Here is a 13,844-nt window from a genome sequence, read left to right as displayed (position 1 = left end):
TCACATGTAGTGCTCTCAAGCCAGGTGTCACCCATCTTGTATTTGTGCCTCTCATTTTTTTTGCCCAAGTGCAATACTTTACATTTCTCCCTGTTAAAATTCATCTTGTTTGTTTTGGCCCAGTTCTCTAATCTGTCAAGGTCGTTTTGAAGTGTGTTCCTGTCCTCTGGGGTGTTAGCCACCCCTCCCAGTTTGGTGTCATCTGCAAATTTGATCAGGATGCCCTTGAGTCCATCATCCAAGTCGTTGATAAAGATGTTGAATAAGACCGGGCCCAAGACAGAACCCTGTGGCACCCCACTAGTCACTCTTCTCCAGGATGAAGAGGAACCATTGATGAGCAATCAGTTCTTCTTACACTCGCATTGCCTATTTTTAATTCCATCTTCATGTATGTCCTGCTTGCCAGATTGCTTTCTGAAAAGTAAAATGAAACATTGAAGACAAATACCATTGTTAAAGCAGCATTCCTGCTACATGCAGATTTGATCACTCTGTGTTTTCTCTGCTCATATTATGTTCTTTCTCTTCCCTGGCTTTTAATCTGATACCTGTCAGAGGTCGTGAGAATGTTATGACGGAATTTTCTTAACTGTGCAATCATATATACATTTGCTTATAAGCAGTCTAAGTGATGGGGAGCATGAATTCATTCAGTTTCTTATTATTGTTCCTGGTTACATGTGTAAAAAATCAAAAAATCAAAATGGCTGGTACAGAATAATTGAAGGCACAAATGCTTAGCACATTTTCAAAAGCATAGTGGATTCCAATGAAACTCACTCTCAGTATTTCTGTAGCTGAGAAAGTATCCTTTGCATCCATTATGATGTTCCACTGTCTTTAGGAAAGGTGCTCAATCCAGGAGGAATGTGTTGCAGTCTAAACTCTGCTCTTCCTGAGAGCCAGAAGAACTGATAAATGCACCATTCAATTTCAAAAGTTGTTTTGAATACGAATATAAAACTTGACCTAACAACCCCTCCCCCTCACACACGTAAGCAAAACTCACTGCAGTCAACTGAAGGCAACCAGCCATGCCCTGTCCCCACCCCATATCACTCACCACCAATGAAAACTGATAAATGAATAGAAAGAGAACCTACCCACATGACGCTGACACAAAAACCTCACACATACACTATGTAAAATAATGAAAGTTTACCACCCCCCTTCTCTCCCTGCCCCACATTCTCTCTGCCAACCTGTCTATAACATCAGTGTCTCACATTGAATAGAACTGATCTGTAGGAAGCAGAGATGCTGTATGTACTTTTGTAACCCAAGAAAATCTTTAATAAAAACAATGTAAAAATGATAAATAATAATAATAATAATTTTATTAATAATAAATTAATAACAATAAATTATATTAATAATATTAATTGGTTTCCACAGCCAATAATAAATAGTACTTCATTAAACACATTTCTTCTGTCAATTTCTGCTTCAGTTCTTCTTACACTCGCATTGCCTATTTTTAATTCCATCTTCATGTATGTCCTGCTTGCCAGATTGCTTTCTGAAAAGTAAAATGAAACATTGAAGACAAATACCATTGTTAAAGCAGCATTCCTGCTACATGCAGATTTGATCACTCTGTGTTTTCTCTGCTCATATTATGTTCTTTCTCTTCCCTGGCTTTTAATCTGATACCTGTCAGAGGTCGTGAGAATGTTATGACGGAATTTTCTTAACTGTGCAATCATATATACATTTGCTTATAAGCAGTCTAAGTGATGGGGAGCATGAATACCCTCCCTACTATAAAAAGAGAAAGCACATCCAGCTTGGATAGAGGGTTTTTCAAGATGGTATGACACGTTCATTTCTTTCAGAGGCACCCCAATAACTTGCAGAACCAGTTTGACCAATAGATACATTAGTGGGATGAGTACACACAGTCATTGTGCAATGATGGCTGAATTATACCACCTTCAATGTTCAGAGCAGAAGTGGAGGTGGAGAGAAACTGAAAGTTGAACCATATCCAAAACTCAGAGAAGCTGCGTTGGGATAAGGCTCTCCCAGTACTTCCTTTCCAGAAACAGAGAGATGGCTGCCACCTCCTACTCTGCCTTTCCCTAATCTGAAGGGAGAAAACCACAACAAAGGAGGGGTATTGTCTGCCAATGCTCCAAAAAAGGGAAAACTTCACGTTCAGGGGCTGAATGAAGTCTTCCAGTTCTCTCTATCATGCTGTTCTCTGCAACTTAACAGAAGTGCTTTTGCCTAATTGCCTTGAATTGTGAAAATGGCTCTTGCTTCCTGCCTGAAGGACGGAGGCATATGTGTGTATAGAAACCTCTGGCTTTTGTGTGACGCAGCCTACTCTCCAAAGGTAGGAATCACATCCATTGCTTGTCCCACTTTTCCTTATGGCCAAGCCCACCACTTACATGTGGCCCCAGGAAGGGTCTGTAAAAGTTCTTTACTTCTGATCTAGGATAATAGGGCACTGGAAACTTTAGCCATCTGGAAGGCTTTGAAACAGGAGGACATGGGAGAATGATAATGCTGGTGTGGATGCCTAAACCAACATCCTTCTTACACAAACACCCATACATATCAAAATAGCAAGCCCAAACATGGCCTCAGTGTGGCTCTGTATGTGTTCCCATCATAAATCAGGAGGAATTATCTGCCTTGTTGAAAGAGGCAACATTAAGAGAATAAGTGTGGGGAGGTAGGCTTCCATGGAGCAGGTTTTGTTACAAGGTTAACTGGACTAAACTTTTGTACACATCTGAGCTTCTCCAGGCCTCATATAAGTTCAGATTTCCTTATCAATATAAAGTATATACCACAAGCTTTGAATTAAATGCAGATAAGAGCGCCAAAAATACATCCTTATAACCACCAAAACAACTTCAGTCACTGAAATCAATTGTGTATTCAACCAGATACCTGCAAGGCTCAGACCAGTTGCTCCAAGCTGAATTTCTGCTATAGTGATCCCTGGAACGGATATAAATTGTTCCACGATGGAACAATCTGTTGTGGCAGCTTAAGGAGTTTCCATCTTGAAGCTGCATAGCATTGTCAACCTCACAAATCTGAGAACAAAAGCACAGCCCACTTTAGTGAACTAGAAAGGATCCCCAAAGGAGCAGGCAAACATCTGTGCCTATAGTTTGCAGGCAGGAACTGAACATGGATAGTCAGTGATACAATGTGCCACCATATTCCTATCCTCCTCCATGCAAACATATATAGTGGTTACATACGCTTCAGGTTACAGACTTCGCTAACCCAGAAATAGTGCTTCAGGTTAAGAACTTTGCTTCAGGATGAGAACAGAAATCGTGCTCCGGCGGTGCGGCATCAGCAGGAGGCCCCATTAGCTAAAGTGGTGCTTCAGGTTAAGAACAGTTTCAGGTTAAGAATAGACCTCCGGAACGAATTAAGTACTTAACCCGAGGTACCACTGTATTTAGTCTACCTGTGGCCTTCCAGATATTGATGAACTACAACTTCCATCATCTGTGAACATTGACCATGCTGATATGACTGATGGAAGGACCACAGACTCTCCATCCTCGCTATAAACTGAGAATGAGGATAGGTGGTGAGGTTCAGCAGCATAGCATCCCCAGTCGCTGCCAGGGGAGGGCTGACAAGCACTGGGGGTGCACGCCCATGTGGGGGGGAATGTGGGGTGTATGCCAGGGGAGCACACACTGGGGGGGCACTCACTCACTGGAGCCCGCCGCTTCCACAATGCAGCGGGCTCACAGTTGTTGGACCATTATTGCCAGATCCCATTGTTGGAGAAATCAGCAATAAGGGAGGGTGAAATATCTTTAGACTGTGTGCTGTGCTGTGATGCAATGTTCCTCTGAATATACAGCTGTGGATAAACAAAAAAGAAGGAACAGCAACTTCCTTGTTTGTGAGCATCCTAATTGCATCTGGATGAACAGTGCTGGAAGGCAAATAAAAAGTAAGACTGAATGGATCTGGGTGCCTAATACAGCAAGAATGTAAATATGTCTGTGATAGCCTATAAGACCACCAAGTTCATTTATATCCTCATTCTCTCAGTTCCTCAGTTTATAGCTTCAGTTGTTTCATTCCATGATAGAATGTGGGTTGAACATTAAAGTTTAATGGGGAGGGGGGTTATTGGGTTGTTGTTTTTATTTCAATTATGTATTTTGTGGTTTTATATTTTGATTTTGTTCTGTGAACCGCCCTAAGACCTCCAGGTATAGGGCGGTATATAGATTTCAATAATAATAATAATAAAAGGAAAAACACCAATTACCCAGTCTCTCCGTGGATGCTGAACCATCTTGATTTGGTATGTCAGCCTGTAGTAACTAGCCGGAGTGCTCCAGGTTTTGGGTGGTGTCCAAGTCAATAGGCTGTTCTCCATTTGGCACTCAACAGCATCAGGCTTTACTGAAAGAGGTAATGAGATCAGCATAATTTTTAACTGTATAATACTGCTAAAATGATGGCTTTATGCCTCCACCAGTATCCTTATCATTTATTATTTGGATGAGTTCTGAGGCTCCAGATATGTTAAGGCTAGAGTGTGTGTGCGTGTGCACATACGTGTATTGTATATGTGTTATCTGTTTGCTACCCTGGCCACCAAAGAAGAAGCAACTGAGAAACTCCCAAAATCTGTAAGTGCAAGTATAACCTCTAACAATGCTGTGAAATGTGCAAATGAAATGAGGTCTTGCCTGTTAAAGCCTAGGAATGTATTGCTTAGCAGAAGGGCCTGCTATCCAGGGAAAGCTATCTGACTACATCTTGTCCCTTCATTTAAGGTAGCAGTATCATTGGTTGACCACCATGCCATTACCCAAAAGCTTCCATTGCTTTTAAGGGTTGCAGGACAAGTGAGGAAATCTATTTACCGTATTTTTTGCACCATAACACTCACTTTTTTCCTCCTAGAAAGTAAGGGGAAATGTCTGTGCGTGTTATGGAGCGAATGCCTGCGGGTGGCGGGGGGGGGGAGATCTGCTACAGTCGTGAGCAGAGGATCCATGGTTCCCCTTCCTTCCCTCCTCCATGGTTACAAAGCATGGATCCACATGGATCCTCAGGATTTTTGCATTGGGCTACTCCAAACTCACTGTCAGATCACATGTCTGTGGCCACAGCATGAACCACAAAAATCATATATCCACTATTTTGTTTAGAATATTTTTTTTCTTGTTTTCCTCCTCTAAAAACTATGTGCGTGTTATGGTCTGGTGCATGTTATAGAGCGAAAAATACGGTATTTATTTGTTACATTGATATTGTAATAGATCATTGTAATAGACCATGCTTTGAGATCTGGACTCCTTGCATGCAGACTGAACATGCAAATACAGTATGTGAATAAATCATATTTCTTAAAGCTACGCAAGTCTCTTCCACGTCTTCAGTTCTCCAAAGGAGCGCAAACCCTGGATGAGTGCCTGGAAGCCTCTGGAATCTTCCTACCACTCGGAGAGTGGGGGTGACACCCAAATTTTTTTTGTCTCAGGTGACCACTGGTGACTAATGGCAGTGGCTAATGGCAGTCTAGCCTTCCTTGACAATACTGTGAAGTCAAGTGAAAACACATGGGGAATGTGCTCATCTGAATCCATCAATGTTCATTCAAGTTCCAGACTTTTCCCAGCTATGGAATAGGACTATGCAGTGGTGACTGTTTTTAGTGGTCATAGATGGAAGACAAGGCTTTTGAGCATTGCCTGAGTGCTCCCTCATGAGCTGAGGTCTAGATTTAGTGCATAAATACAAATGTTTCAAAAGGGAATCACAGGAATCAGAAAAACACACCACTATTTTGTTTTTCTAACCGCAGCAATAAAAAACCGTAGCTGGAGAAATGGTCCCTAGCTGCTTTAATGAGGAAAATTAACTTACTGTTTTTTCTTCTCCTTTCTTATGCTAGGCACTATCATAGGAACAGAAGTATAGAATTGGAAATAGGGGGCCATTATGAGATTGCATTCTCACTGATAAACTAGTCTAGAGAATGGACCTAAATTTAGTCCAATACTCTATCACTACTCAATAATCGCTACTGAAATTGTTTCAGGATACTTTAGTCAAGATTTTAAAAGTCAAATTTAAAAGTACTTAATTTTACTTAAAGGTGGCTTCTGAATCTTTTATGTTTTATGTGTTTAATATGTCTGGATTACCAATGTTTTATGGATGTTTTCTTTTCCTGTTAAAAAATGATTTTTATTGTCTAAATTATGCCAATAAAGACTTAATGAATGAATGTTGGATGCAAACTATATGCATATGCTTGAGGAATTCTCTAACCACACTGTGCACCACTAACCGTCTTACAATTAACTTACAACAATGTAACCATTAGAACAGTATACTAATTAGCAGTAATAATACGGAAGCTATGAATAGCCTACATAATTACGGTTGGCAAACCTTTCTTTAGTGATTCATCTATTCCTTTCAAGCTCAAGCGGCAGTGCAGATTAAAAGCTACTAATAGGTTACTGAGGTCAAGAATTATTTGTTTTTGCATTTCCTTGTTTCTTTATTGGATTTGGGTGTGCCTTACTCCCTGGCATCTAACAGAGGTGGGGTTTGGCCTCTCAATAATCATTAGAAAAGATCAGAATCACCACACCAAATGACTCAAGTACGTTGTAGAGCAAGTGATGTGCCTGACATTTTATACCCTTTTAACCACTATTACTATATGAGCAAAAGTGATGGTGAAAGTTTTATAAGGAATCAACTAATGGATTCAGTATGTGAATAAAGGTATGTTAGTAAGCCCTTCCAGATGTAGAAACAATTGCTCAAATTAGGTTGTTTAGCACTCTTTATGTGGAATCACTAAATTTGGATATCTAATTATTTATTCCCACGTCATTATTTATGGTGGATTGTTCTTCTTTCAAAATACTACTATACCCCCCACCCTGCTTTTTAAATTGATTTGGAGATGAGAGTCCTTTTATCAGGATGCAATTCAATGATGGTTCGTGGAAAAACCCATGCTGCCTTCTAGCGCCAAAACACCATGTGCTACAGATGAAGGATTATATATTACTGTGGACTAGATGCAGAGTAAATTAATTGAACTTAGGTCCCATTGAAATCAATGCAGCAAGTTAATCATGACAGTGAAATTCTAATAATTTCAATGGGAACTAAGTTCAAATATGTTGCTCTGGATCTAGCCCAATTTCTTTGACGGTGATTTATTCACCACCACCACTACCCCCATTCCAAACCTTTTTGCATAACTTACAAATATCTTTGATGAAGAAGTTGTGAGTATGTTCTTCATATTCAAATCCATGGAAAACCTCTAGAGCAATCCCAATTTCTTCGTACTCCTCAGTGGATGGGCAGGGAATTCCTTTTCTGCAGGAAGCAGTGTACATTCCTGCCTCTGGTCCGACGGGCACATCACAGACTGCATTTCCTGATGTGACTCTGAATTCAAAACAGAGATGGAATTGAATGGGTAGTTCCTCCCAAATTTAGAAAAATGACTTTGTAACTCTATTTCCCAACCTTAGCAGCAATAACACATTAATGCAGGGCAGGTATTCAGAAAATATTTCCTCAGAGGGATAGCCAATTTAATATACGGCAAGAAAGAGTATTCTGGCACTTCAAAAACTAATAGGTCAGATTTATTGCGTCATCAGTTTTCATGGACTAGGGCCTATTTGTATAAAGTATGTCATCATTTAGAAGGAACTACGCGGTGCCAGAAACCAAGATGCTGACTCTGTCCTCATATCCATTCAAGGAACACAACTGACAACATCAGCCATACCACCATTAGCTCATTCACCTTCTCATCCTCTAAGAGGAGATATACTGGCAAGAGGAAGTTCTTTGTGGGTGGTCGCATCATCTACCATCTGCCAGCAATTTCCAACTTCAATTCAGTGTCTCTACACCACAAATGGGAAGCCTTTGGCCCTCTAAACATTGCTAAACTCTCATTGGTTCTGACAAGCATAGCTCTGACAAGCATGAACAGTCTGGGGATGATGCGAGTTGTAGCTCAGTGACATCTGGAGGACCAAAGGCACCCCATCCCTGCTCTATGCCCTAAAGCAACATTTGGAGAGCTAGAAGTTTCCCATTCCTGCTGTAAAGAATACATAACTGCATATCTGACATCAGAAATGGCAACTTTCAGAAGCTGGCAAGGAAACATTTCAATTTCCCAGAACATTCTGAGAGTTTCACTGCTATTCAGCAACAGAAGAGCAATGGCATAGAAATTCATATCTGGTTTGCCACGTCAGTTTCTTTGACTCACAATGTACTAATAATCTGTTTTAGGGTGAGCTCCCTTGCTGGTGAAAATGGTCTTCCGCTTGCAGTTTAAATCAAAGTTATTATGAGCTCATTTTGCACCTGTTTCCTCTGCATTCCTTAGACTATGTGCTCATAAAGGCAGCTGCTGAGTTGGTGGCTATAACATGAATGAATTGGGAGAACACCCTCACCTACATCAGAACAGTAATGGGTACACTATATAAATAGCACCTGTATAAAAGTAAATCATGCTTAGTGTATTTGGTGGGATTTTAGTGTCTTGGAATTGCTTGCTCACATTTTCAGCAGGTTTGATTCTATTAAGTTGGGACTTAATTGGAACCAGGGATTTATCTCTGATTACAGTTGTTAACACAACAAAGCTAGGAAGATACTAGGTTCTGAATAGCCACTGTACATAGTTGAGCTTTGAATTGATATCCCATAGAGATGGTATACGAGGGACGCGGGTGGCGCTGTGGGTAAAACCTCAGTGCCTAGGACTTGCCAATCGTATGGTCGGCAGTTCGAAACCCGCGGCGGGGTGAGCTCCCGTCTTTCGGTCCCAGCTCCTGCCCACCTAGCAGTTCGAAAGCACCCTTAAGTGCAAGTAGATAAATAGGTACCACTTTATAGCGGGAAGGTAAACGGCGTTTCCGTGTGCTGTGCTGGTGCTGGCTCGCCAGAGCAGCTTTGTCACGCTGGCCACGTGACCCGGAAGTGTCTCCGGACAGCGCTGGCCCCCGGCCTCTTAAGTGAGATGGGCGCACAACCCTAGAGTCGGACACGACTGGCCCGTACGGGCAGGGGTACCTTTACCTTTACCTAGAGATGGTATACCTTGTGTTTTGTAGTCTTTTGGTCCCACTAGTCACAACTCCCTATAGTATACTGAGGCTAAGACTTTGTGTATATGATAGCAGCCTCTAACTCACAAATGTAAATGCTTATTATACAATAAACTTGAAGGTTAGTCTTTAAGGTACCACAAGGCTCACTGTTTCAGAAAATCATTGCTATTGCAAAATGTTTTTAGCTTATTATCTTCCAATCAAATTAAGTCCCCCACCCAAAAAAATACTTCCTCTAAAGCAATTAGCCATTTGCGATCATTTACCAGATTTCTCACTCTCATTGAAATATCTAGGAGAAGAGATTTGGAAATAAAAGGAAGCCCTGTGAGGTTCTAAGCACAACTTCCTAACTCAGAAGTTATTGTAAAATAATATCCCAAGAAGCACCAAGACACTGAAAATGGTATTTTCTCTATCCTATAGATCTATTTAATTAATGGGTGAGTAATTTCACCACGTTGGCACTCTCTGCCACAAAAGCTTCACCCTCAATAGTACAATAATTTCTTGGGCCTATTCTCTACGAAATGTTGCTTGAAACAATGGGAGGGGGGAGAACAGTATCTTACTTAATTGTAAAGTTCAAATTTGAATTCTGCTCGAGTGGTTTCCAAAAGCACTTGAAGTCCCCAGAGTAATTGTTTGCTGTGCATTTGAAGTAGGGTCTGTTGCTTTCTTCTAGAATGAAACAAAGAATTAACACATCTAAGAGCAGCAAAACAGACAACACATTTTAGAGCATGCCGTACGTACACAAAGTTTCAAAAGCAGCATTCATTTAAGTGAGATGGGGATGGGAAATGATGGGAAAACAGATCCTGGTAGCTACTCATGGCTACTATATTCATAACCAGTTTTTACTGATAAACTGACAGGACCAAAATAAATTTTAAAAGGTACTTTACACAAAAAACCTGAGCCTATCTATCTGTAATTTAGCAAGTTTCTTATCTAAATGTATTTCTTTCATATGTGCTATTTTCATACAAATTGGCCATGAGACAAAGAGGAAGATTAAATGATTTTTTAAAAAACTGCCTCAAAACTGTAGAAAACTGCTGATTATCCACCTGAATTTTGGCACGCTTCATCCCCTAAAAAGGGATTACCACAGCTGTCAATTTAATTCAATTCTGCCCCCAATTTTTTAAAAGTTATATAAATTTCCTTAAAATTAAATGTATATATCAAAATCCAAAGGTGCCCAGCACACACACACACCCTCAATCTATTTGCATGTAATCTAGGGTTGCCATATTTCAGAAAGTAAAAAAACTATACTTCCAACAAGGGCATCCCAAGTGCTCTGAATCAAAGCATGTTGCCTTTTGAAGCACCAAATCAGGATCCAAACTGGATCTTGTGGTTGGAGGGCATACCTAGTATCATGCTGCTGAGCTGCCTGTTTAATGATATACAATAGTCAACAATGGCAGAATCATTTTTCTTATTCTTTTTGCACCTTGCTTCTTACATAGCAGTACTGATGGCCGTTCTGTGTATAATTAAAATAGATTGCGCACAGGCTTACCTTTGAAAGGACTGAGAATTGACTCAGCTACTTCACCGTTGTCATTTTTCTTCTTAATATACACGGTACTGTAACTTAAAATAGCACCTGTGGTGTTGCTCCTACAAACGTATTTGCCAGCATCTGGGTATCCCCGGATGTTTTTTTCCAAACTCTTGCCATTTCCTTCCAATTTCATATTTTTCACCCAATAAACCAATGCACTTGGCTCCTTAGATGTATTGCAGGTGAGCATTATTTTCGCAGGTAGTGCTGTGGCTTCCACAAAGTGCACTGAATATTGCAAAAAGGAAAAGTGGAAAGGAAAGAATGGTGAGCCCAACAGAAAGGTACCGTCCTCCTGGAAAATACTAATAAATCAACTTCATTTTTAGATTTACTGATATAATTGAAAGACTTAAATGGAAACTTAGACCAAAAGAAGCACATACATATGAAGGGGTGGTTTTCTTTTAAAAGTGATGGCCAAACTTGACCCGCCAGATGTTTTGGGACTACAATCCCCATCATCCCTGACCACTGGTCCTGTTAGCTAGGGATGATGCGAGTTGTAGTCTAAAAACAGCTGGAGGGCCAAGTTTGGCCATCACTGCTTTAAGTGGTCCATCTGAATCAGTGCATGGAAGGAAGCTGCTTCAGAGGAATTTCATGAGGTTGTGCTGATGGGTGTCTAGTCGGATTAGCATATTTCTGGCCAATGAGAATACTTCGCATGGATGTCAACCACCATTTTTAGCCCACATTGCTTTTCGGAATTTTTTAAAAAAACATTTGGCAAGGTGTTACAGACAAGCAGCTTACTAAGTACTGAAGCTTGGAAAATGTCCATCTGAATACCCACCCCCTTTGTGGCATACAATTCAAATTCCATGGTTTGTTTGCACATATTGTCTTTACAAAACACAAGTACTGTAAATTACTTTCACAGACACTTAGCTGTAGAATCTTCCACAGCAATGGTGTTCATTCCGTGTGAGGAAACTACTACTGTATGTCTGGAGAATAAAACAGGGCGAGTTTCCACTCTTCCTTGCCACTATACACCATGGCTCCTGGGAAAAGGCAGCCAGGGTACCTTGATGCTGTGTACATTCCCAAGTCGCAACCCAGAAATCCCCTCTTGCATATTTAAATTTGTCTCCCAGTCAGGAGAGGAGACAGCCACTACTTTTCTTCATTTATTTCATCAATCTTCCTCATCCACCTGCTGTAACAAGCAAGGAGTCAAGGTGCACTTCACAGACAGACCACTTTTTTTTTCATTCATTCTGCTACACCGTATTGCTACGGATTGCAAGCTGATGTGTGGTAAAAGTTGTCTTACTACTTGGTGATCAGAACTACATGTTACTTGAGCAAACATGGGTTCCCAACACTGATTTTGCCTAATTATGGGAATTCATATTACCTTAGAAGATGAGTATCTGGAAATATAGAAATTACAGTGAATGGCATTTTAGGTTTCATTTCTCTGGGAAACAATATGGATTCAAACATGCTGCATTGCAATGCACTAGACTTTTTACAATTATGATAAACACTTAAAATTATTCTGCTCTTTACTTCACTGGCAAATGTTTCAAAAGCTTTTCAAAACTGGCCTTTCATTTGTATACTGCCCTGAGATCTACAGGTATGGGGCAGTATACAAATTTAATAAATGATAAAATAATGAATAATACTTTTGGAAACCAATTTGTCTATTTTGCAGGATGAATAAACATGAACAAATGTTTATTATACCCTTGATATCTTGTTCAGGTTTTCCCCTCCTTTCATTTTGTGTGTGAACTGGCTACTCAGACTCTCTGAGGTTTGCTGCTGGTATAGAGTCTGCTATGAGCCTTTCTGTTCTCTGATTGAAATGGACTGACACTTTTGGTTTCACAGAGAACTGTGAATAGAGAATTGAGTAGTTTTGATGTCAGCTCTTACATGAGACTTGCAGAAACTTCCAGGGCTATCTCATATAGTTTTGTAGAAGATCAGCAACTGTACTCCTAGTATTTAGGTAAGGTAAACGGCGTTTCCATGCGCTGCTCTGGTTCGCCAGAAGCGGCTTAGTCATGCTGGCCACATGACTCGGAAGCTGTACGCCGGCTCCCTTGGCCAATAAAGCGAGATGAGCGCCGCAACCCCAGAGTCGGTCACAACTGGACCTAATGGTCAGGGGTCCCTTTACCTTTACCTTTACTTATGGTTAGGGTTAGTATATGTATGGAGAGAAGGGTCAGTTTATTTCATTTCCACGTTATGGACCAGTTTTGCTCCATTTTTGTGTGGACTAAAAAATGCATGTAAATTGTATGCATTCTGTACACATTTTACATACATTCTCCCCCTAAAACATTCCCCATTCTTTGCTTTTCAGTGTAGTTCTCCATGAAATACGCTTTCTGAACACATTTCCCCCATAATTTTTTACACATATTTTTGAACTGAATCTGCACGATAAAACCTGGAGAAGTGAGTAATCAGATGGATAGCTGTGTTGTGGTCTGGGGCTGATGAATCAGCTTGTTTTACACTTCCCAAGGGCAATCTCTGAAGCCTCTTTCCAGAGGTCTTCCAATCTTTAATCACTGTCTGCTGCAGCTGACAAGCCACGATGCAAATCTAAAACACGCCACGGTGCCTTGGATTCTGGTTATACAGTTCAAAAATGCTAGTTCAGCTTGCTGATACAGATTACTCACTATTGTTTATTTCTTCTGTTTTTCCTTCTGAATGAATAATCAGGCCCAGGACAGAAATTAGAATGAGCAAAACGCATGCCATCTGTGAATGAAAGGAACATAAAAAGGTATATAAGGAAAGGAGTAATGAATAACTGGTTATTGCACTTGCAAAGGACGCAACATAAGTGGCCTAGATATTTGTAAACGATGGCTTGTGAAAATTCATGGCTTTATTTATTTGAGGCATTCCCTCAACTTCATTGGCTGACTCAACTGAGCAGAATACCGTTTTTTAATGTAATGCTGAAGGACTGAAGTGCCTGCTTATATTGAAACACAAGTGTAAATGAATTTACGTACAAAAATGCACTAGACGCAGGTTAAAATTCAGTCTAAAACAAGATGTCTGGGTGATCTGCATAGTGTAAATGAATTTATGCACAAAAATGCACTAGATATAGGCTTAGGATAAAATTCGGTCTAAAACAGGATGATCTGCATAAAATA

General features: G+C 40.3%; 1 protein-coding gene across 1 annotated transcript; it reads right to left on the bottom strand.

Moving 5' to 3' along the window:
- Positions 1–1,398: 1,398 nt before the first annotated feature.
- Positions 1,399–13,437, bottom strand: LOC128409598 (interleukin-12 subunit beta-like). The gene is made up of 7 exons (XM_053380178.1): positions 13,356–13,437; positions 10,660–10,932; positions 9,698–9,806; positions 7,244–7,431; positions 4,268–4,404; positions 2,908–3,056; positions 1,399–1,522 (listed from the first exon to the last, which is right to left on the bottom strand). Exons 1-7 carry the CDS (start codon positions 13,435–13,437, stop codon positions 1,450–1,452), a joined length of 1,011 nt encoding a protein of 336 aa, XP_053236153.1. The 3' UTR covers positions 1,399–1,449.
- Positions 13,438–13,844: the final 407 nt, after the last annotated feature.

Source organism: Podarcis raffonei, chromosome 2, assembly GCF_027172205.1.
Source record: "Podarcis raffonei isolate rPodRaf1 chromosome 2, rPodRaf1.pri, whole genome shotgun sequence".
NCBI classification, from domain to species: Eukaryota; Metazoa; Chordata; class Lepidosauria; order Squamata; family Lacertidae; genus Podarcis; species Podarcis raffonei.
This window is presented reverse-complemented; position numbering and strand designations above follow the sequence as displayed.

What these genes read in the sequence shown, in the direction of transcription:
- LOC128409598 (XM_053380178.1), bottom strand. Translation starts at nt 13,437, where the DNA reads ATGGCATGCGTTTTGCTCATTCTAATTTCTGTCCTGGGCCTGATTATT. An exon ending in AACAGAAGAAATAAACAATA is followed by an intron (nt 10,933 to 13,355) that starts GTGAGTAATCTG and finishes TGCAATATTCAG; the next exon opens with TGCACTTTGTGGAAGCCACA. An exon ending in AGCATCCACGGAGAGACTGG is followed by an intron (nt 3,057 to 4,267) that starts GTAATTGGTGTT and finishes TTTTGTTCTCAG; the next exon opens with ATTTGTGAGGTTGACAATGC.